General features: G+C 39.6%; 1 protein-coding gene and 1 long non-coding RNA gene across 4 annotated transcripts in view; one reads left to right on the top strand and one right to left on the bottom strand.

Annotated features, from left to right (window-relative positions):
* PLCB1 (phospholipase C beta 1) overlaps positions 1-25,465 on the top strand; it is a 706,541-nt gene that overhangs the window by 535,359 nt on the left and 145,717 nt on the right. For all 3 annotated transcript variants that reach the window (XM_058684913.1, XM_058684915.1, XM_058684914.1), the window contains exons 12-17: positions 7,168-7,250; positions 13,670-13,754; positions 15,103-15,280; positions 19,856-19,923; positions 21,874-21,970; positions 24,218-24,302. In XM_058684913.1, the coding sequence (XP_058540896.1) occupies positions 7,168-7,250; positions 13,670-13,754; positions 15,103-15,280; positions 19,856-19,923; positions 21,874-21,970; positions 24,218-24,302 (596 nt within the window). The remainder of the gene's footprint in view (positions 1-7,167; positions 7,251-13,669; positions 13,755-15,102; positions 15,281-19,855; positions 19,924-21,873; positions 21,971-24,217; positions 24,303-25,465) is intronic.
* Positions 19,753-24,739, bottom strand: LOC131485433 (uncharacterized). Its single transcript, XR_009248847.1, has 2 exons — positions 24,194-24,739; positions 19,753-20,068 (listed from the first exon to the last, which is right to left on the bottom strand). It is a non-coding gene; the product is annotated as an uncharacterized LOC131485433 (long non-coding RNA).

The raw sequence follows: 25,465 nt of genomic DNA, 5'->3' as shown, positions 1-25,465 counted from the left end.
GGACAAGATCCTGTGTGATCCATCCCCCATTACCACTTTCCCCGTCACTCACTTGGCTACAACTCTACTGGGCTCTGCGATTGCTTGACCGTGCTAGGCAAGTCCCACATCACAGCCTTTGCACAGGTTCTTGGCCTCTTCCTGGAATGTTCTTCCCCAAGGTATCTGCATGGCTCACCTGTTACCTCTTTGAAGTCTTTCTCAAATGCCACCTTCTCAGTGAGGCATACTGGGACTACTCTCTTCAGTACCGTAACAAGCCACCTTGCCCACTCCCACACTCCTGATACACTCCACACCACCACTTTATTTTTTCTATTTACCAAGTGGCACTTTATCCCCTCCTGCCACTCTGCTTAATTTCCTTAATGATTATGCTTTTTGTTCATTGTCTCTCTCCTTCTACTAGCATGTAAGCACCACAAAGGTAGAACTCTTGGTTATGTTCCCTGATCAGTCCCAAGCACTTTGAAAAGAATCTGGTGAATAGTAGGTGCTGAATAAATGTGTATTTTTTTAATGAATCTTCCCATCCCAAAGCAAAAAGACAAATTACAGCACAGCTTTCTATTTTCTTCCTTGCCTCTGTTCATCGGATAAATGAATTTGGTCTTTCTCCACTTTCACGTGTGACATTCCATGTATGATATATTGGTGGGCAGTGAAAAGATTTTCCAAATGTTTGCCAGTTTTAGATATCCCATTTATTTGGACTTGACCTTCATGGTGCAATTAGACTGTGTTCTGTAGCCAAAGCACATATTGCAGCAGCAAAATAAACTGATTACAAAAGTTCATCATTTTTATGTCATTACCGTTTATCTGCTCTCAATCTATGTAATCTGAGAAACTTCTGTGTGATCTATCCCCAAAAGCAAAAGTTCCTATTGGCATTTACTGCTTATTTATTATATGGGCCAAAATAAAAGGTTATGTTCTGGGAAAAGGGACATGCTATAATTCAGTGTCTTCATGGAGGACTTTTTATTTTGCACTCCAGATTTATTTATTATTTACCTCATATATCTGCTGTTCTAGTTCCTTGCCTCATTGCCTTAGCCTTTCTGATGGTCATGACATAATAATTCGCCACTTGGCCTGCATTCTCTGTGCTCCCACTCAATCTTCTTTCTCCCCACACTGACCACCACCACCCCCGGGCTCCTTCATCCCCAAACTGCTCCTCTTTCTCCCCTCAGGCAGTGCCTGTGTTACCAGCAATTGTATAAGATGGAAAAGTTGGTAATGTGATAAAATAGATGATGAAAATATATTCAATTTGAGTATGTGGTTAAATCGAGCATTTCTGAAAATAAAGCTCTGAGAAAAATAATAATTTCGGATGCAATTTAACAGCTACATAAATGCTCACATAAAATGGATATCCAAATACATCCTGCTGTTGTCTGTCAGGGATAAAGGATTTCAAGGGCAGTTTTCCCCACTGGAGGTTAGTAATTGAGCCATATGGTTTATAGATTATTGAATCCAGTGTTAGAAGTCCCTGAAAAACAGTTTTGGCTCAATAAGGAGCAATTGAGCAGTAAGGTACTTTCACATCCAGTGTCCACTAATGATAGCTCATATGTAAGAACAAAACTTAAAGCCTATGACTGGCTTTCTCATCCTTGATAATCATGCACACCATACAAAATATTCCAAAGCCAAAAAAAAAATGAAAGTTCTATAGAAGAACTTATAGATTTTTCAGGTGTTCCCAGCTAAAATTATTAGATGAAATCTAGTAAATGTTTTCTTTGGCTTTGAAGGTTCAAAAAAGGTTCCCTAAGCTGGTGGCTAAAATTATGGTAGAGGTGGAGAGAGATGGACAGAAGAAGGGGGAGAGGATGGGAGGAAAAGAGAAAGGAGACTGTAGAAGTTAAGAATGCAGTTCTGGAGCTGGTGCCAGGGTTCATATACCAGCTCTCCCTTGGACTGGCCACAAGATCTTGGAGAAGTTCCCCTGTCAGACCTGTTCTCTTTCTTAGGAGCAGAATGGAAATGACAATAGCACTTACCTTCTAGGGTTGTTGTATGCATTCAGTGACCCTACTCAATACACAGACATTGCCTAGAACCATGTATAGCAAGTAGTGAGTGCTCTGTGTCAGATATTGACATTATGGTTGAAATATAAAGGCCACACTTTAGCTTTTGTTTCTATCAATGTAATGGTTGTGGTATTATATATGCAAAGAATTCTTATAAGTCAGGGTGAGGGTTGGGGGTTAATGAAGTCATTTGTAAGGCTGCTATGTTAGAGGCTGTAGATGGCCTCCACACAAAACCCCTGGTATTCACTTCACTTCCAGGAAGAAACCGAAAGTTCAAACTAAATACAGCCCAGCCTTTGTTAGAAGCCCAGTGGGAGCTGAGAAAGGTGTCCTAAGTTAAGGGCACAAGACCAGGATGTCTGAGGCAGGCAAAGAGGAGAAATAGGAGACACAGATTGGATGGTCTAGGAACCCCCAGAGCCCAGCTGTGGTTCAGGTCATCTCAGCAGCCTAGCTGTGGGAAGAGAGAACCAGACCCAGGGAGCCAGGAAGTTGGAGGGGGTCACAAAGTCCTCACAAGTCGCAGGCCCAGAAAAACACTCACATCTCATTTGCCAAATGTAAAGAGAGACAGGCCCTTGGCCAGAGGCAAAACACCCTAAGAGAGAGGGGTTCTCACCTTCAGGCCTGACTCTCATTGGCCCAAATTGACCTGATGGGCCACGTCTACAATCAGCCTTCATTAATAAAGACAGTTGCAGTGGTTCTCAAATAGCCAAAGGCAACAGTCATCCTCGGAAAGTTATCAAAGACTGATTACACTTTTATTTACTTTTATATTTGAAAGATTTTTTTCTTTAATGCAGCACTCAACCTTGATTGGAAATTTTGGCCATGAAATTGTTCAAGTTAACTGAGCTATTGTGTATGGAATTAATATTCAAACTTCTTTAATAAAAATTGCATTTGCCTGTGGTTACATTGAATTTTAAGCTTTGCTTATGCCAATGATCACACTAGTCCAGGGGTTGACTACCTACCTTCCACAGGCCACATTCAACCTACCCCCTATTTTTATGAGTTAAGTTTAGTTGGAACATAAGCACATCCATGTGTGCTTTACATATCATCCATGGCTGCTTTGAGTCTACAAAGGCAGAGTTGAATAGTTGCCATAAAAATCATATGGCCAGCAAAGCCTAAACTACGTACTCTCTCACCCTTTATAGAAAGTATGCTGACCTCTGAAATATCAATAGAAGACTGAATTGGAACACAACTGAATAAATGGTACTTCTCTTCTGTTAAGAATGTTAAGAGTTCATTCATTTATTTGAAAATATTTAGTGAGTGTCTAGAATATGCCTTAGCACTTCCTAAGCCTTAGGAACAGAGTCATGGAGCAAACTGAGTGCTTACTCTCAAGAAGCTAGTGGAAAGAAATGCTCTTAATAGTCTAGTGGAAAGAAATAGACAAAAATAAATACACAATATGGTACATGGAGACATGCCCTTTAAGGCAACATTAGTAAGTATTGAAGGAAAGAGGGGGCTAAGGTATGCTATTTTCAGCAGGGTGGTGGAAAAAACACTTTAGTAACATGACATTTGAGAAAAGACCACCCACCCAAAAATAAGGGAGTAAGCTTTGCTTTCAGATAAGAATGTTCCTAACAGAAATAACAGAGATGAACAAATAAATGAAAGAGATGAACAGAGATAAAATCATGCCTGGTGTATTTGAGAAAAAGCAAGAAAAGGTCAATGGATTATATCTGGGTGAGCAATGGGAAAGGAAATGTGATGAATTTAGAGAGATAGCAGGTGCCAGATCTAATAAGGAATTTGGATTTCACTCTGTGAAATGGAAGGCCAATGAAAGTTTTACTCCAAAGGAGTAAAATCATCTGACTCATGTTTAAGAGCAATCACTGTGGCTGTGATATGTAATGTAGGGGGTAAACATAGAAGCCTCTGCTAGGTTTTGCTGCAATAACAGAACCCCCAGAATCTCAGTGGTTTAGAGCCGCTCAGTGGTTTTCTCACTCAGGTTAGATGTTGGCTGTTGCTCAGATGAATATTGTCCGCAATCCATGTGGAAAGAACAGCCCAACGTGTAATATCACTGGGCTCATGGCAGAGGAGAAAGAGAAATGGCAGAATCACATGATGGCTCTTAAAGATGTCATGTTCAGCAGGTCATTTTCACACGCATTTCACTGGCCAAAACAAAGGACATGGCCATGTCTATTGCCAACAGATCTCACAGGAAAGGATAGTGACTCTGTGGTAATGATGATGAAATCTACAGCAGCAGTTATTGCAAAGATTTTTGGGTCAGGATGATAGAGGTAGACGTGCTGAGATGTGATTATATTCTGGATAAATTTGGGACTGGATTGCTGATGAATTAGAAGATATGAGAGAAAGAGAGAAGTCAAGAATGGCTCTAATATGTTTTGCATTTAGCTGATACAATGGGGCCAAATTTATGAAATCAACAAAATCTAGCTCCTTTTTTATTCACACTCAACACCTACTTTCTTTATAATATCTATTTGCAGTTCTTTTTACAGCTTTAATCTTTGGTGGTTAAGATCATTGGCTGCATGAGAGTTACTGCAATAGTAACAGCATAAAGTCTAGAGTCAGATATATTTTCCTGGGGTTTCTTGGATTCTCCTTTTTGTGACCCTGGGCAAATTGGCTAATATCTCTGAACCTCCATTTTACAATCTGTAAAATGGTGGATAATGTTTTCCTTAGAGAATGCTTATAGCATGAGTTAAAATATGTGTCTGGAACATAATAAATGCTCATTTTTTTAATGATTTTTCATTTTTAAAAGAGAGAGAAAGGGTGTGTGTGTGTGTGTGTATGAGCAGGGGAGGGGCAAAGAGAGAGAGAGAGACAGAGAATCTGAAGCAGGCTTCGCCCTGTCTGCACAAAGCCTGACACAGCAGTCCAACCCATGAACTGTGAAATCATGACCCAAGCCAAAGCTGGATGCTCAACTGACTGAGCCACCTGGGCACCCTAATAAATGCTCATTTAATGGCAACTCTTATTTGTATTAATAAGAGTCTAAGAGGGAAGGTTTAAGGTAAGGAGGGAGGCACCAGCAAGGTAAGTAACCTGAGTTGATCTGAGAATAGATGCTCATCATGAGATGGGTCCTTTCCTTTTTCTCCCTGCATCCTCACAACAAGCTTGTGGACTGAGGCTTATCACCTTCACTCTACATATCAGCAAGCCAATGCACAGAGGCATTAAGTCATTTTTCCCAAGGTCACACAGTTTGTAAAGCCAAGAAGTAGGATCCAAATGCAAGCTGTTTGAATCTGAAGCTTCTGCTCAAATAAATCAAGAATTTCAAGTCTTGGTGTTGCTTGCTATTTATAGTGCACTTATTTTTGATGGCATCAACTATCATAAAAGTTAAACTGATAATGTATGAAAGGCAATCTGTGAATTCACTTCTAAGAAACAGTGAGAGTGATTCTTTTGCTCCGTACAGGGAAATTCGTCTCAGAAGATACATGCAAATGTAGTACAGAATTAGAAAGTCTTATTTATACTCTGCGGCCAGGGAAATGGCTCTCTCACATGGATATCAAGAAAGCTATGCATTGTTTAAGAGAGGTAGAGAAGATAGTGGAGAAGTCTTGGGCATATGGAATGAGAGTGGAAATTCTTACTTGAAAAGAGACTATGAAAAGATTAAATGCAACTAAAAGACAAAGGTATGAGTATACGAGTTCAATAAGGAAAACATACTGAAAAACTGATGCCCAAAGCTGCTGGATATGCATCGATATCTGGTCCTTCATACATTACTCTATGCAACCAAAGATTAAAAACAATTTGGACAAATGTAGGAGACTATAAAAATATGCATATCCTTTAATTCAATAATTTCCTTTCTGAGAATCCATTCCCAGAAAATAATTGAAAATACTAGGGGAAAAAATGGAGATGTTCTTTGTAGAACTATCTGAATGATAGCTCTTTAAATATGTCTGTCCAACAGTTGGGTAATGGTTAAATCAATTAATACTACTACTCCCTAGAATTTTATACAGATTTTAAACCTTATGACATACACATTTTTTAAAATACACAGGTTGAGGAATGAAGTACTGATACATGTTACAACATGGATGAACCTTGAAAGCATGCTAAGTGAAAGACGCCAGAATGAAAAAGGCCACATACTGTATGATTCCATTTATATGAAATATTTGGGATAGGCAAATCTATGGAGACAGAAAGTATATTAGTGGCTGCCTTGGGCAGGTGCATGGGAGGGGGATGGGAAAATAGGGAGTGACTGCTAATGGGTACATGGCTTCTTTTGGGGGTGATAAAAATCTTCTAATTTAGTTGGGGATGATGGTTGCACAACTCTGTGAATATAATAAAAACCATTCAACTGTATACTTTAAATGGTTGCTTTTAAGTAAAGTGATATCTCAAAAACAATGCTTAAAAAATACAAGTAGACTATTTACTATAATGAAAACCAAGTTATACTAATAAATGAAAAACCCACTAGAAGTAAATATAACCAAATGCCAACAGTCGTTTGGTTCCCAGGGTGAATTTATGGGTGAAAACTGTTGCCTTCTCTAGTCCAAATTTTTTATAATGTGATTAGATTTCCTTCATAAGAAAAATACCCAAATATAGGGCGCCTGGGTGGCTCAGTTTGTTGACCGACCGACTTCAGCTCGCTCATGATCTCACGGTTTGTGAGTTCGAGCCCCGCATCGGGCTCTGTGCTGACAACTCTGAGCCTGGTGCCTGCTTCTGATTCTGTGTCTCCCTCTCTCTCTGCCCCTCCCCCACTCATGCTCTGTCTCTCTCTGTCTCAGAAATAAACATAAAAAAAAATGTTTTTAAAAAAGAAAAATACCTGAATATAACTAGCAAATAGAAGAATTGTTCTCTTTTACAATTGTGTCTCCCCCTCCACCAAATCAGTCTTCTTTCTTTCCACTTTTTAAAGTCCAGAGTCAGAAAATGTATAGTTTGGCAGCTCCTGCAATGCCTCCTGGTGATTTCAGGCCATTCCATACAATTCTATGAATGAAAAAGGCAGCCACATTAAGGGAAAATGTATATACACAGTAGCATTCTGGCATATTGAATATACATGTGTTCTCATTTTTAGGAAGTGATAGAAGCAATTGCTGAGTGTGCATTTAAGACGTCACCTTTTCCAATTCTGCTTTCATTTGAGAACCACGTAGATTCGTAAGTATTCCACACATTCAATGGGGAGTCTTTTTCCCAAATAGGGCATGTTTAATAATTGTTCATCAGATTTAAGACCATTTGATATTATTAATGGTGTTCCTCAATTATGTTGTATCTGAAGTGTCATGTTTTCATCTGCATATGATGGGATTCATTCATTCAAATCTCATTAACATAATAATCCACTGGACTTGTGGAATCTTTTTTCAGGCCACAATAGGATTTTAAATTAAGGACTCCTCTTTTTGCAATGCAGGGGAATAATACATGTCTCTATTTCAATGGGCCACTTTTATAATCCTCCTTCATTAGCTCCTTCTATTGCGTGCAAATTTATAGTCCATTTTGCCACATGAAAATGACCAGTTCCATACAAGCTGAAGCTGGTGGAGGGAAAGCTATAAATTCTATTTTGTCACCTGCACTTATGCAGAACTCAGACCACCAAATGCTTCCTCTTTCGTCTTCCCATTGGTTGCCCTTGTTTGCTAATTTTTGTGAGTTGTTCCTATTTCAAAATAGCTTGTGTTTATCGCTAAGCCACACAAAGAAAAGATAGTTTGCCTAAAGTCTTTTATATTCATTTTATCACAAAATACCAGAGTAAGACACATTTATATCTAAAATATGGGTATGAGTTTACCCTATAGTTGCCCAATTTAAAGTCCTCCAAAATGAAAGAGTCTTCTTTGTATTGAATCAAAATTCAAGAAACTAAAATTCTAGTCCATGGAATTAATGTCTGAAGACTGGTATAGTGTATACCATTGCTCAAAAGAATATTTGTGAAGCCCTCTTTTTCATTTCAATGACCTAAGCTAGATTTCTCAACTAAAAGCCAACAGCACCTGTCCTAATTTGGCTCACAGGTTCCTTTTTTCCCCCCCTTCTCATTGAAAGTCTTTCCCAGATCACTTATTGATTCCCTTTTTCCAACTAGTTTGTGACACATGCATTAACTCACCAGTTATTTAAGAATTCACTAAAATCTTAAAAGAAACAGTTTGGTCATGCACAAATTTCAGCTTGAGGAATTTCCAAGTACTTAAATGTGATTATTTGTTAATGTATACATGGAGAGAGACCTTAGTTTGAAGTAACCAATTTTATAATTATCTGTATTTCTAGTCTGCCCTCAGGAAATCCATATTACATTTACCAGCTCTTGGTTCTGTTTCACTGGGAAACAGTCATCCAATGAATGATTTAATCATTTGGCAGATAGTTTTTCTAACACTTCTGAGGGTCAATTGAAGAGAAAATAATTGATTGTTTCACTGCTATTTCTCTTGGAACTAAAGGGAGCGCCTCCCTTTCGTTGCTGTATTTAATACCTCATTTGCTCTGACAGCTCTGACTTGCGCATGAGCATTTTCTCATCTCAGCCAGTCCGTTTGTAATTGAGCTCTAACAGTGCTTCAGCGCCTTCTTTCAGGCACTGTCGTTCCCAGACCTGTTGATGTATTGCGTCCTTTTTAGAGAAATATCTCTAAATCTAGCACATTTATTTTCTGCGAGAAATGTTTTTGTATAAACTAGACAAGATGAAAAGCTATAGTTCCATTCTTGATTCTCACATCTGCTTCATTGAACTTTGCTATAAGATAACCAGAGAGGTATCAACAACCACTACCACCAGAAACATAACAGCTAATATTTATTGAATTTATATTCTGTGCCCAGCCGCCTTCCACATATAAGTTCATGTGACCCTCACCACAAACCCAGGTGCTCCTAAGAATAAATATTACTATGATAATCCCTATTTCACAGATGTTGGAACTCATCCCCGAAGAGAATGAGTAACTTACCCAAGGCCATGCAGCTAAGAGGTGACAGGGCTAGGATTCACACCTGGTTGGTCTGGCTTCAAAACTCACACATTTAACCAACGCTATCCCTGTGCCTAAGCAGATACATCAGGAGCCTTCAAAACATCGAATTAAGGCAACCAGAGCATCCACAAGGCAACTGCCTGTAACTGTTCACTTTTATGTGGTTTGTGACCCTTAACCACAGGATATTTTTTGTGGTTTTCAACATCAAACATACAGAGAACCAAAACAGGGCTTGAAAACTAATCCCTGCATTGTACACAAAAGCCAAAAGATAGTACCACAATACTGCCCTTTCTGGTTTAAAAAATGAGAAATTTAGCTATTAAAAGTTTATTAATAATTCATATGTAACAAAAGAAAACCAAGGACACCATGATATTTACCCCAAACCATCGAGATAATCTGATGGCAGTGAAATACTAAGATCCTGGAGTCTCTCGTGAGAGACAGTTGTTTGCTTCCCATTTCCATTGCCTTGAGCTTCACATATCAAAATTGCTCTGCTTCAGTCCTCTCCTGGGAGGACTCACACACCCAAAGAAAATTTATAAGCTTTCCCTTTGCTGGTACAACCCTGTGCTTGACGTGTGGGCCACTCACCTCATTGCTGAACCCAGCGGCAGACATAGTTCTTCACTTGCAGCCCTATTTCCTACTAACCCTAGAAATTAACCTCCGAATCCTGCTCAACCCAGTGACCCTGGGACACACTTCCCAAAAACATCTGCAACCTGCTTGCCATTTCTAGTGGACCATTTTATTTTCCTGTGTGCTGTGTATACAAAATGCCAGATTCAGAACTCTGGTTCAGGTTACAAAAGAAACTCACACTGGAAGAAAGGAAGTAATCCACTAGATCTTCTGGTTTTCTCTCCAAATACTTGAAATTACCTATCTGTGGACAACAAAGGGAAGTCTGCCATGAGCTGCTGGCAACTTTTCCTTCTCCACCTGCTATATCAGAATCCCATAAAATGCAGATTCCTGAACTGCACTCCCACACCTGATTTTGAATTTGTAGAAATGAGACTTCAAAATCTTAAAAAAAAAAAAAAAAAAAGGCCCTAGCCAGCTCCGATGCTCCACCTAATTTGTAAGCTAGCATTTTCATTAAAAGAATTCTATACTGAATTCAAGTGAAGTAACCCCTAGTTCTGGGTCAGCCACAGATAATGTGAGATTTTGGACAAGGTCCTTAATCTCCGTGGGTAAGAGCTTCCTCATCTATAGAGAAGGAGGTTGGTTTAGTTCAACGTGGGGGGTTTACACCATGACATTTCATGGGGTGCATTCCTTTGTCAGAAAACTGACCACCTGGCCAGGTTCCTACATTTTAGGGGTATTTCATATATCCAGATGTGCCTGCTACGGCCCAAACTCCAAATGTATTTGTGAGTATTTCCTGTCACTTCATCTCCTTGGTAGCTGATGTGGATGCTCTGAGTGCTTCAGGAATTTTTTATTCTTGCTCTGTAACTGCAGTGTGAATGTCTTTTACTTCCACAGCTCTGACCCACAAAGTTGCTTTGTTTTCCTCTGACTTTTTCTATTCAGTTTGCTCTCTGCTCTGAGTCCGTTCCCTGTCAGGTGGGTGTGTGAGTTTGGGGAGAATGTGAATAGCCTGATTATCAAGTAGCACATATTACTTCTTCTTGGAAAACTGCCTCTTGTTCTCTTCATTTCAGTTGATCTTGAGGTAGATTTTAAAATGTCTAGGTCAGACTTAGATCCTTGCTTCCTGGAGTGTGGTTGATCTGTGGGCCAGCGGCAGCCTCATCATTGAGGAGCTTGTCAGAAATGCAGAGTTGGGGCGGCTGGCTGGCTCAGTTGATAGAGCATGCAAATCCTGATCTCAGGGCATGAGTTTGAGCCCCACGGTGGGGGTAGAGTTCACTTAAAAGGAAAAAAAAGAAATCCATAATCTCAGGCCCCATACCAATGCTGCCGAGGAAGCAACATTTTCTTAAGACCTCGGGTTATTTGGGTGAAGTGTCAGAGTGTTACCTTAAACACTGTGGAACTATCCATGTCAGAACTACCCACAGGCTTGTTACCAATGCAGGTTCCAGGACTCCTCTCCCAATTCAGTGAATCAGGACCTGGCCCTAGGCCCCAACACCTGCAGCACTAACAGCTCAGTGATTTTTTACTGGAATAAAGTCAGATTTTGCTCCAGCAAAATCCTTCCTAAAGCCTGGTTTGGGGACGGCCTGACAAAGGACAGAGGACTCTGCCTGCTACCTGCTTAGCAACACCTGTAACATCACCTCAAAATCCCTCCACTGATGAAAATGTGGCTCCCCTCAAAATCCTAAATCAGGGCATTGAGGTGAAAGTCTCCCTCTTTACTGCAAGTCTCTGATCAAAGGAACCCCAAGTTCCAATACTCTAGAAAAACAGCAGCTACAGCAGCACCTGTTGACTCTTTTTACTCTATCAGAACAGTTCTCAAACTTAAGGGTGCATCAGAATCGCCTAGAGGGTTTGTGAAGACCCCCAAGTCCTGTTTCCCCAGAGATTCTGACTTAGATTCTGCATTGGAGGCCTTGAATCTGCATTTCTGACCAGCTTCAGGGGCTGTGGATGCTACCGGTCCATGGGCCACACTTGGAATAGCAAAGCTCTGTGACACATGGTAGTGCCATCCGTGAAAGTCAGAGGGTTTGGACAGTTTCTTCTGTGTAGCCTGGAGCATGTGGGCCCGGCATAGATGGACTTGTCTCCGCTTCAGCTGAGGAACCTGTAGGCTTGGTTGAGCCCCTGGGCTGGTTATCCTTTGAGCAACAGCATCTGAACAGATGCCCGGGGCTGCTCTGCCAAATCAGCTACTTCTCTGCTTGCTCCCCAGCCTCTAATGAGTTGTTCTGAAACAACTACCCCTACGCTTTTCACGATCCGTTCTCTGACTGACAGGTTTCCCTCTCGCCTTGACACTGGTGAGGAATATTCTGAGGACCACACAGGCCACACAATAAAGCCTCCTCCAGGTCAAGAAAGGACAATGAGCAAGTGTGTGTGTGTGTTGGGGGGGGGGGGGGTTGTTGTACAGGGTTTGACAAGTTCTGTGAACCTCTTCTTTGCCTCTCCCTGCAGTTTCAATGAAGCAGTGACCTCGGGCTTCTAGTTGAAACCCGGAGAACTCATTTGACCCCCAAAATATACGCCTTTTAAAAAGGATATAGTGGTTTTCCCTAGGGACCATTGCAATACAATTTGAATCCCTAGAACATCTCCCATCTAGGGCGGGGTGGGGTGGGGAGTCCATGATCCAGGCTTAACAGTTATGGAAGAGAGAAAGAAAATTAAGAATCATACTTTAGGATTGTTTTGAATTGTGGTAAATAAGGCTTTTTATCACTTACTTATTCTTACTGCAAACCCAGTTTTGTGAAAATGTATTAACATTGCAGCATGTAGAGGCAACTATTGGAAATCAAGTTTGAGAGCCTGTAGATCAAACTCACAGTCCATAAAACCCAATGGAATTGGATACCTTTATAATGATACTTAACATTCTACAGAACGAGAAAAAAAATATTATTGCTTTTTAAAAGGTCAAAGGAATCAGGAGTATTGAAAGATGGCAGATATTCCCTCGTACCGACTGTGTTTATGTGGTAGCCAGACTGCAAGTTGCCCAGTCTAGCTGGTGGGTGCTGCCTGGTAACTCTGGATCCTCTTACATTCGCCCCACTCTCCTAATGCCTCAAAGGCATCTGCATCCATTACTCTGCTTCATCTTCTTGGCATCCTCTGTCCTTTTCCAAGAACTGTGATTATCCTCATTTTATAGATCCAGAGTGGTTGAGAGCCTGGAGCTCAATTCAGCAAGCCCTACAGCTCCAGCCTTTCTCTTTCAGATCAGATTCTTACCAGCACTTAGTCAGGCTCACACCACCTCTGCTGCCCTATTATGCACATAAGAGTTGCAGACACCTTTCCTCATGGTGCCTGCTTCTTATCTTCCCTCCAGAATCCCCTCCCAAGTGAACACACTTCGGCCTGACTGCCCTTCTATGTTTTAAGATTCTCTCTCTCTCTTTCTCTCTCTCTCTCTCTCTCTCTCTCTCTCTCTCTCTTCCTCTCTCTTTCTTCCTCCCTCCCTCCTTGTCTGCCTCTCTCCTTTCCTTTCCTCTCCTCCCTCACCTCCTTAAAAACATTCCTTTACAGCTAGCTCTTTGTGGGTTAGACAAATCTCAACCAAGAATTCACATGGAGTCATGGCTGAGGTCTGCCCCCAAGCATCTTGCATTTGACTTAGAATCAGGAAATTGAACAAAAGGGACTGAGCCCATAATTCTGGGGCATTCAAGAATCCAGTGACTGGCAAATGACCTGCTGTCCTCTCCATCTGTGTCTATGGAGGCTAGCCATAGGAATAGCCTTCACTGTCTCTCTGCATGTGGTATTCAAATTCACAGAAGTCAGGATAGTAAACAAGGGATGTAGAGTGATACATATTGGTCTTGAAGGGTAAGTTGAAGAAATCACTTCTTTTTGTAATTAATAACACAAAGTAATCATGTCCAACCCCTTTAAATAAGCCCCCTTGCTTGCTTTTTTTCTCATTTCCCTTAGCCCAAAGCAGCAAGCCAAGATGGCAGAGTATTGCCGACTGATCTTTGGAGATGCTCTTCTCATGGAACCACTGGAAAAATACCCAGTAAGCAGTTTCAAGGTTTATCGCTGAAGGAATGTACATACTAATGACTGGAGTTAGGGGGAGACTTCCTTACATCCTTTCCAAGTTTGTGTTTCTCGGGAAGATTAATTGAGTTGATAATGAAGCCTGACCAGGAGGAAACCGGCAGTGTGCCCCACTGAGCGTGGAAGACATGCATCTGTCCTCTTCCTCTGCTCACTGTCTTGTCCCTCCCCCACTGCCTGACGTGACTGGCAGGCAGGACTACAGAATTCCCAGAATCACAAATATCTTCCATGGAGACATTCCGGGCCAGACAGGGTTCTGATCATCTCCCATGGAACCTCGTTACACCCTTTGAGAGACATGGTTCAGCAAAATGGGACATTGCAGGTGGTACAATGAGATCCCCACCTGGCCCTGCATCCACTCTTCACTCCCTTGCATGTGCCTTTTGGTGGAACAGAACTCAGGCCTCCTATTGCCAAGCATCCCTGCTTTGGGAAGGAAAAGCAGTAGGAACATCTTAAAGTAGCCTTTCCCCTCTTCAACCCTTTTTCCTCATCTCCACACATTCTTACACAATTTCATACCAATCCCCAGACTTGTTGTAAGCAAAGAATAAAGGACCAGTTTAGGGGAGTTCACTAGACTTGCTGAAAATAACTCACCTTGGGACTTGCACACATAATCTCTGATATAATATCTAACAACCTTCTCATGGGAAATTGATTTTCCCATTAGATGTGCAAGCTTGAAAACACTGGCAATAATGCTTGCAAATAAGGGTAGCTCGAATCTCAGGGCTACAAGGAAATGTGAAACCACCAGCCCACTTGGGCTGATGCCAAGGACATGTGCAGCTTACTACCTAGTTCCAGATGGGGGGTTTGCTCTTTTTAAAATGCATCTGAAAGGTTGGTTCTGTAGGCTCATCTGGAAGCTCATGCCCTTCTTTACCAACCCTTCCTGACAGACACCACACTAATTGGCTTCCCTTCTTCGAAAATCCAGGACAGAGCCTTCCTATCTGCCTCAAACCAAAACGGTTGGACTTATGGTCCATCAGAAAACTCATAAAACTTTGGGTTAGCAAATCTCCCAGTACATTTCTGTGGTCTGATTCATGGGGATTCGTTGTGGAAAAATAAGAGTTCTGTAATTAAAATATTCCTTTCATGAAAAAATAAAGAACCATGAAGCAGCCCCCATGCAGGACACACGCTTAGAACAGTCTAATGAGCTGTAATGAACGTAGCAACTAATAATCTAGAAGCTCTTGGTGTCCAACACTGTGCTGGGGGTTTGGGGAGGGGGTCTGAAAGAAAGGGGCAGTATTGTTAAGGAAGGTGCTTTTCTTTTCCATTAGCTGGAATCTGGAGTTCCTCTTCCAAGCCCTATGGATTTAATGTACAAAATTTTGGTGAAAAATAAGAAGAAATCGCATAAGTCATCAGAAGGAAGTGGCAAAAAGAAGCTCTCAGAACAAGCCTCCAACACGTACAGTGACTCCTCCAGCGTGTTTGAGCCCTCATCTCCAGGAGCCGGTGAGGGGTTGGCAGGCTCTTGTTCCCTATTATGTGTGGTTTTAAGAATTGCTGCTCTAATTTAACTTAGAAGGACTTTTACATTCCTATTTGGACACACTTTTAAATGGTATGGGTTTTCTGTTTCTGCTGCAAATTTGGTGGCTTCATTAAGACGACACAAATGGCGGGGGGGGGGGGGGCCTGGGTGGCTCAGTTAGTTGAACGTCTGACCTAGGCTGAGCTCATGATCTCGCAGCTTGTGGGTTCAAGCCCCACTCCGGGTTCTGCACTGACAGTGTGGAGCCTGGTTGGGATTCTCTCTCTCTCTCCTCTCTCTGACGCTCCCCCACTCATTCTCTCTCTCTCTCTCTCTCTCTCTTTCTCTCAAAATAAATAAATGAACCAAAAAAAAAGCTACACAAATGTATGATCTCCAGTTCTGTAAGTACGAAGGCCCACATGGGTCTCACTGGGCCAACCTCCAGTTGTCAGCAAGGCTGCTGTCCTTTCTGGAGGCTCTGGAGAATCCTATTCTTTGCTTGTTCCATCTTCCAGAAGCCACTCACATTTGTTGGCTTATGGTCTCTTCCTCCAGTTTCAAGCCAGGAATGTCCCATCTCACTTCTGTCATCATACCTGCCTCTGACCAGAGGCAAGAAAGTTCTTTTGCTTTTAGGAACTCACAACATTACATTGGACCCATTTGGATAAACCAGGATAATCTTCCCCAGCTCAATCTTAATCTATCTGCAAAGCCCCTCTTGCTGTATATTCACAGGGCACAGAACATATCCCCAGGACATGGTCATTTGGGGGAGCCGTATGGTTTTGTGGTCTGTCTACTACATCGGCCAAATAATGTTTGGAGTGACCACATGAGTTTAAGCTTCTCAAGGGCAATGATACCTTAACATTAACTTGGGTCTGGGCACAAGATGTTCACTGAATGTGTTCTCACTGATGATATGCTGAAGAGTTCTGGGCAATTCAACTCATCCATATTTTACAGATCTCTTTTAAAATGTAAAAAGGTAAAAGCAATTGAATTATCTATCAAAGCTTCTAGGTGATGCTTAGTATCATTAATTTTCCTTTTAGATTTAAGTTGAAATAGATTTTTACGGATGATGAGAAAAGAATTCAAGTGGTCACCCCATTTCCTTTGAATTATTTGTCATTTAGTCTGATTTCTTTTTTAGCTTTAATCAGAATCTTGGCAATCTGAAAAGGGCTCTCCTGATTGGAGGGTGAGTAAGTGGAGGAAACTTGAAGCTTGAATCTAGGAAGTTCTTGAATGGAAAGTTTAACTCACATTGGAACAATCACTTTGGAAAACTGGCAGTATTTGCAAAACTGAACATATGCACACCCTCGGTCCCAGGGATTCCATTCCTAGGTATATACCCAACAGAAACGTGTATAGATATTCACCAAGAGAGATGCACAAGAATTGCTCAGAGCAACACTACACAGAATGGCCAAAAATTGGAAACTGGATGACGAGTGCCATCATTAGTTGTGATATATTCACACCATGGATTAATATGCAGCAATAACAGTCTAAAATCGCACACACCAATATGGATACAGCTCAGAAACATACTGTTGAGTAAAAGAACTCAAATACAAAAACAGAATCCACTGTATGACTCCATTTATATAAAGTACAAAAACAGACAGAATTATCCTATGAAATTAGAGGTCAGGAAATGGTTACCTTTGAAGAAATGCCTGGAAGGGCATCCAACGGGGCCTCTGGACACTGGTTTTATTTTGTTTCTTGATCTGGATACTGGTTACTAAGGTCTGTTTAGTCAGTGAAAATTCATCACTCTGTATATATATGGTATGTGTACTTCTCTGCATATCTATTGTATACCAATTAAAAGATTTCAGAATAGGGGCGCCTGGGTGGCTCAGTCAGTTAAGCATATGACTTCGGCTCAGGTCATGATCTCATGGTTTATGAGTTCGAGCCTTGCGTCAGTTGGGCTCTATGCTGATAGCTCAGAGCCTGGAGCCTGCTTCAGATTCTGTGTCTCCCTCTTTCTCTGCCCCTCCCCTACTTGCACTCTGTCTCTCTCTCAAAAATAAATAAACATTAAAAAACATTTTTAAAAAGATTTCAAAATAATTTTAAGTTAAAATGTAAATTCTAGAGCAATCTGGTGAGGAAAAAAAGGTTAACCAAATCGGTGATTTATCTTTTCTTGTATGTTTCCATCTCAATGGCCAATTTCTTTTATGGTTTAGAGCAAAATTCTTACCAACAAATATATAATTATTTGAAAGGTTTTTTGGGGCGGTAGTTTTTGAGTGTGTATTTCAAGCATTAATACATTATTCTGATTCTTTTTTCAAAACTAACTCTTGTTCTCAGTAAGAATGTTGTTTCTGAAGGTTTACAGTTCTTGAAACCCTTGAATCTAGGGAAGAAACCAAGTCTTCCTTTGCATACAGGAACTTGTTTCCCCATCTCCCTTTCCCACTACCAGTTCTCTCCCTTTTAATTAACTGGATGCATAACACAAATAACAATTTTTACAGGCATTGAACATTATTGCTTAATACAGAGAAGAACAGCAATCTGTTAGTAATTCGGTAGATTTCCTAAGCTAGCCCCATGGTCTGTTGTGCAATCTTTATTTATTTCAATGGAAAATTTTGGACATTTTAATATGTAGGTAGTCTTTTGAATAATGTGCCCTACTAATTTGCCATTTGGTTTGTAGATGTTCTCTGGTAATGGGAACTCAAGTAACTTGAAAAACATGGAATGGTTCTTATTTCAAAACTAATTTACTTATCATGGTGCTTGTTGGCCAGGTACCTTTTCCAAGATTCAGCCCTTTGCCAGTACACTTGTCTTAAAGAACTAGGATAAAGTCGATTTTTTTTATGGTTCAAGGTTTTATGGTCTTAAGTTTCCTCCAAGATCTCTCAGAAGACTTATGAGGGAGAAACCAGGGTCCTGCTCATAGAGTAAAGGAAGACAAATTACTTCTTTCCCACATAAACTAAAGAATTACCTGATGGAGGATTATGAAATTATTGGTGTGTTGTTATATCACATGAAGCACTGTTACTTGCTTTTGCCAAACAACCTTTGAAATTACTCAATTAAAAAAAAAAAAGAATCCCCTCTCTAATTAAAAAGCAAGAAAAAAAAAGTAAAAAGAACTTGGGGCAACACATTTGATTATAAAAAACAATTAAGTGCCAACCTCCAAAAGAATGTGTTGGTATATAATGAGATATGTTTTCTTTCCAAATTATAATGGATTCCCTGTATTAACTAACACAATGTAAGTATCATAAAGTGGTTGCATGTGCTTTCTTTCAATAAACGAGCCATAAATAATAAGACTTACTGGTCCTGGAAATCTTTTCCCTCTAAAGATACTTCATGAATACTTTGCTCACTGCTACTATTCAGTAATTGATTGACCTTTGCTAGTCAAATGAAAACATTTATAAGCTTTTTGGAAGACATGCTGTGGACACTGTGTCATTTACATAGATTGAACAGGGTTGCTAACTTTCACAAGATTTGAGAGGGGGGAGGACCTAGCCAGTGCAAGTTACCTCATTGTAGAGCCAATATAGCCATCTACTGGGCTTGTACTGTTATGGCACTGTGTGAACGCTGAAAGATAGTAGTCAAATCATATAATGCCTTCTTTAGTATTTTACTTGAAAATCTTTTTACAAAACTGATATTATCAGGTGAGACTGAGACCCAAGGCTGTGGAAGAATTTAATACTTCATGCTGGTGTGAATTTTTAAGGAGAGGAATCATCCACCAAATCTTCAGAGAGGAAAAATAATCCATTGAAATGACTGTGTGTTGGCTAAATATGCAGCTAAATTATGTCTGACCAAAGCAGATTTCTATGCATAATTATTTTAAGGGTTCATGCATTTTATCCTGCTTTTTGAAACAGAATGTCACCGTTTTCTAAGATACATGCATTGTTTAAATGAATGACAATGCATCCATCAAATAAGCCTGCAGGCAAATCGTAAGATACAATAGTTACTTTACAATTTTTGTGTAATCAGGTGTGCTGCCACAGCCCTGCTTTTCCTGTCCCAGATCAAATACTCAGCCTTAACTGTGAGGTCCTCTATGGCCTCAGAAAAGTAGCAGTAAAGTCACTGAGTGCTGCAAGCATCACATGGAAGAATCAAGGCTCAGAAAAAGAGGGAAAAGTGGGAAAAAGAGAGTTTATCTTTCAGAGTCCTAGAGACCCCCAAAGACAACGTACACGTCCATATAGGATGTGTGTACAATAGAAAGTTAAATGTAGATGACGCCATATTTTCTTAAACATACTGATAAAAATGTTAAGAGTTTTTAATAGAATTTGGACATTTCAAATGGTATTCACAAAGTAAATTTAGAGAAAATATCCATATTCCAAATCTCAATACAATTCTATATAATTTACAAAATTTAAATATCCAAATGAATAATTTTAAAACAGTGTTATGCCAATTTCCAAGGAAATTTTTTGTAATGCACCTGTTAACATGTGCTTCAAACTTGTAAATGTTTTTTTACTTCATGATCTGTTATTAAAATTTGACAGGGGAAGCTGATACTGAGAGTGATGACGATGATGATGATGACGACTGTAAAAAATCTTCAATGGATGAGGTAGGTGTCTAGGAACTGACTTCTGGTCACAGAAGCTCATCCCCTAGTTTGTCAGTCCCTGCTGTGCCATCTGGATATATAGTTCATGGTCTCCTTCTGCCATCTAGTGGTCAAAAGCGTCACAGTTCATTTTAAACCTGCTACCCTGTTGGAAAATGAAAATGTGCACTTGAATCACTAAAAATGTGCACTTGAGTCACTAAAGGAATAAGCACAGCATTGAGCAAAAGTTCTCTGTGATGATCAATGCTGCCAAAACTTCTTTCCATCAAATGGGGTCTCTGGAAGGTGAATTCAAAATTTGTGACATCCAATGCCTGCTTCAATTTTTGAGGCAATTAAATTGTTGGTCAAAAGGCCCCAAATCCAGAGAAAACGTGGGGTTTTGGAGAAATGTTCAGAAATATGACATTAATTCCATTGTTGTAATTTTGAAATCACTAGAGCTCCTTACTTATGATGTAAGCTAAAACACCCCAAATAACTTCATCAGCTCAGAAATGTTAATTGCACAAGATCTAGAAGTGAATCTGAGATAAGTCCATTGGAATTTCAAAACTTTGTTTTAGCAAGTCTTAATCCAAAAGTTTACACTGAATATTCCCTCAAATATATTGGAAAGTGTCTGTCTCAGGTATAAATAACAAATAATAAGCTGTTCTTACATAATGTTCTTCCTCTTACACTTATTTCCTTTAATGTTGTCTAAAGTTTTGATTAATTATGTTCCTCCACTAAATTTCAAGTTAGTGTCCAGGAAGAAAACTATTAACAGGCCTGGTAAAGTAGTTCTTCCTGGTAATTATTTCAATTGTGCATAACTTTTATCACTGATTCTTGTCCATTCAAAACTGCCTTACTAATTGGATGGCCCATTTGCAAATGAATATTTCCCAATTAACATTTAACCTAAATATTGCTACAGGCATTTTCAAAAGAAATCATGTCTGCATGTATTCTCTCTTCTAAAAATGGGAGAGAATATTAGATCAGTCTACAGAGAGAGGTCTGTCCATGCCAATACTGCAGTATCGGTTTCCTCCTTTATTAAAAACTTTATCAAAGTGATATGTAATAGCAAGTAATACTAAAGTAACATGAGTTTTTACTATGTGCCAGGTACTGTTCTGAGCTCTTTCACATAAATTATCTCTTTTAATGATCGCAAAAGTTCAATATGCTATTGGGACTGTTTTTATTCTAATTTAACAGGTGAGTAAACTGAGGCACAGAGCAGTTAAGTAATTTGCCCAAGATTGCACAGCTTCTAAGTGGTGGGCTTGGAATTTGAAATGAGGCAATCTGGCTTTAGAATCTTAGCTACTAACCCCTGTACTGTGTTGTACTGCTTGCTTGATAGGCACACAGGAACCAAGAAGGCAGGGAGGGATGAACATTTATAAAGAAAACTAATAATTGTTCACCGACCCCAACCTATTTCCACAAGGCAACCTTTTTTTAAAAACAAATTTTTTTTGGTTCACTGGCGGTCAGCTACATACTAATTTTCATCTTGTACAGTGAATTCTTGATTTCTTGATTTCTTAACCTTAGACATCAGCTAAGGAATTTTTGCTATGACCAGTGACATATAGCTCAGTGCTTCTCAAACTGTAATGTGCATTTGAATCTCCTTAGTAAAATGCAGATTCTGATTCAGGAGGCCAGTGGTGGAGGCTGAGATGCTACGTCTCTAATAAGCTTGCAGGCTGATACTGCTGGTCACCAAGCACACTGGGAGCTGCCCCTAAACACCCCATATGCCACCCCATATTTGCCTAAAATACAAGTAAATTTTCTCCTGTGGTGAATTTTCCTATTGGCGATAATCATTTTCAGAAGAGAAGGGATGGTGTTCTCTCTCGTGAGCCGCTTGATCATTGCCCTGGGAACATAATCCTTGGTAATGTAATGCTGACTCTGGGAATGTCATTTTATTTCTGCTTCCAGGGTACTGCTGGCAGTGAGGCCATGGCCACAGAAGAGATGTCTAACCTGGTGAACTATATTCAGCCAGTCAAGTTTGAGTCCTTTGAAACTTCAAAAAGTAAGTTTTCCCTGGAGAAGAACCTCTAATGTGATATATAATGAGTGTATCTTAAATTGTTTTTTAATGTTCATTTATTTTGAGAGAGAGAGAGAAGGAGTAAGTGGAGGTGGGGCAGACAGAGGGGGAGACTATAATGAATATATCTTAAATACAAGGTAGTTAGAACAAAGAATGTTACCCTTAACAGAACTATTCTGTGAAGTCTTGAATACGTGCCTGAGTTGACGATTAAAACCACGTAAGAAAGTATTCCACGATGTTACCCCAAAATTCGTCATGGGGTTGTAGGCCACACACAGTTATCTGAAAGGTATTAGGCCAGAGTACAGCTGATTGAGAGTTTCACAGTCGTTTTTGTTCAACAACATAATGGGCTCCTTCCGTTATATAAGAGACAGTGTTGAAATAAACTATCTACTCGCCCCCCAGAAGGGGGGGAGCAGGGAGCAGCCAGAGACGTGGTTAACCCTCATAACGAAAAATAGAACCAAATCAATCACTTCACACACATTCCATTTGTCCAGCCTGTTTTATAACATTAACTTCACATCATTTTGTGTTCTCTCTTCCTCCAACTACACATCCATACTGGATGCAAAGAAAAAAAAAATAGCATCTTTCCCCCACCTGAAGAAAAGAGCTCTTTTGTGAAATTGCCCCCCCCTTTTTTGTATGAAATGTAAGATGCTATCAGGTTAAGAGAATCCTTGAGACATTTTAGCTGCTTTTATGAGTGTGCTTTTAAAGGCAGAATTTTTGCTGAAATATAACAGCCTCTTATAAGGCATAGTTTTATAGATACATCAAAATCTAAGCTTCTACCGTACACACTAATGTATAACTGTATAATTTTGCCCAAAGAGCTTCAAATATACTTTGTAGTATATGGTACCTGTATCTCTACAATGAGGAATTTAACTTCTAATACAGTTTATATATAAATATTCCAACTTTTTTTTTTGATTTCTGTAATTGCTGGTGCATCTTACCACAAGTTGTTCAATTTGAAACATCCTAAAGTAGTAATTTTTATATTTCTATAGTTTTCGTTGGCTGTAAAATGAGTTTGCCTAATTTATGAGTCAAAAGCTCCTAAACAACTAGCCAGATTGAGAAAGAACATCCTTCAAACCTGGTAACGACAGCATGGACCAAAGATTTACAAACAAGTCCGTTTCTCCTTGTGTTTGATATCATTGTATCACTTTATTTTTTTAAAAGAATACTGTACATCAAAAAAAATAATAATAATACCGCACATATGTTACAAAGCACTTACTGAATTGACTTAATTTTAATTAGCAGTAATGCTTAAAATAATTAGTCATATGAAAATAGGTTTTTGATGGGCCAAAATAAGAGAAGTAAGGTTTTCCTTTAGAGCTGATTAAAAATTGGGGAAGACAAGGAGATAGATGCATAAAAGACTCCAGGTTATATTAGAAAGAACAGTGAGGCTTTATTCATGGAAAGTGGGCATCAAAGAGGGGGAAATGCATCAAAGGGAACTCCATTTAAAAACTGAGAACTGTGCAACCACTCTGAATAACATTTGCCTCAGTACTGTGTGTAACACTTTGAATTTTAGTTGGGAAGAGGACAGAGAAGCTGTCGGACTCTTAGACTTTACAAACTAAAACAACTTTGTTTTGTTTCTTCCATTCTAATCAGAAGTTTGGATTCCACTTTCAAAATATTGCTTTTGTATTATATTGAGATATCTAACACATTCATCTCTCCAGCCTCTCTTATCCAATTTGAAAATGAGGCCATCAGACTAGAAAAGGTCCAAGGATCCTTCTGCTTTGAAATACCCTAATCTTAATGTCACATTAGTTACTTGAACTGAGGGGGTGTGTATAAACTGAGGCAATGACAAGGTGGGGTGTAAAAGAGAGAGTCAGAAAAATCAGTCTGAATGGATTTAGAACAAAAGAGTCCCCCCAGGGTTCTTCCTCTTTTGAAATAGCTTTCATTGACCACTCTAGCCATATCTAAAATCCATTTCCCCATCCTAATGCCATTGTATCCCTAACTTGCATGACCATAAGCAAATCTGACTCAGGTAGTATTAGAAGAGACAGCTTCTTAGAAGACTCAGCTTTGACTGAAGAAATACATATATAAAGTTATACAATGAGGATTCATTGCCCTAACTTCACTGAACATATGCCTCCATCTTACACGTTATAACTTGTACCATTGAATTTTACTCCTCACCCTTTTTTGTTGTCGTTAACTCAGAAAGAAATAGAAGTTTTGAAATGTCTTCCTTCGTGGAAACCAAAGGACTCGAGCAACTGACAAAGTCTCCAGTGGAATTTGTGGAGTATCCTTGATTTGACGATTGACTGCTGAAATGACCCAGCCAAAGCCGCACGTGCCATTTGTTTGATTTCTGTTTTGAAAAGGAGAAGATGTATGAAATGGCTTATGTCTGATACCTGGGTGTGATAGACAGTTTCTGGCTTCAGATGCATGGCTGAGAGGCGGGGGCTGGCATATGGAAAAGAGAACTGGTCTTGCAGTAAAGGAAGCTCAGGTTTCAAGGGTATTTTCACACCATCTTTGTCCTTTGGCAATTGGCTTAATCCTTCTGAATATGGTGACACCAGTTTGCTCATTGGGTTAGGGACAGCATGTGTAAAGTGTGTAATGTACTTTACACATACATAAGATATATGTACAGTGTATACACATACATGTAATAGATGTCCAATCAGAAAACAGTTGGAATGATGACAAGGATATAAATATAGAGGCACCTGGCTGGCTCATTTGGAAGAGCATGTGACTCTTGAACTTGGGGTCATAACTTTGAGCCCCACGCTGGGTGTAGAGATTACACACACACACACACACACACAAAACAAAAACTTAAAAAACAGAATATAAATATATATTACTAACAATGGCTTTGTTGATAATTCTGACAACAAAAACCTTTGATTTTTATCCATAAATTAAAAATGAAACGTCTTTAAATTTTTTTATGAAAGCAATAGTAAATGCCTCAAACAGCCCAATTTCATGAAACAAGTCCTAAAATTAAAAAAAAAAAAAAAGTGACTTTTAGAACTCATCAACAAGAGGAGAGGGAGCAAATGTAAACTCCATAAACAAAGTCACACTATTAAGCATCGACTGTTTTATAGACCTTACATTAGATGTCTGATCACATTTCATCCTCACAATAAGCCTGGGATGTAAAGATTGTTCAGTCTATCAAGCAGAGGAGGAAACTCACTCGCAAAAGAGCAAAATGACTTGCCCTAGATCCTATAGCTAGCAACTTCCAGAAATAAGGTGCAGGTCCTTTTACGCCTAATTTCCCTGCCTGAGCTCAAAATCTTAGCTGACTTCCACCAAATTTGGTAATAGGGTCGTGTTTTAAGAACATAGCATTGTTTAATAGCTACATAGTACTCAGTAACTAAAAGGTTCTCAAGATGGAAAACTGATTACAGTAGGAACTAACATACAAAACAAGGT

This window comes from Neofelis nebulosa, chromosome 9 (genome assembly GCF_028018385.1).
Source record: "Neofelis nebulosa isolate mNeoNeb1 chromosome 9, mNeoNeb1.pri, whole genome shotgun sequence".
NCBI classification, from domain to species: Eukaryota; Metazoa; Chordata; class Mammalia; order Carnivora; family Felidae; genus Neofelis; species Neofelis nebulosa.
Note: the sequence above shows the minus strand (reverse complement) of the source record. Positions and strands in the feature narration are given on the sequence as shown.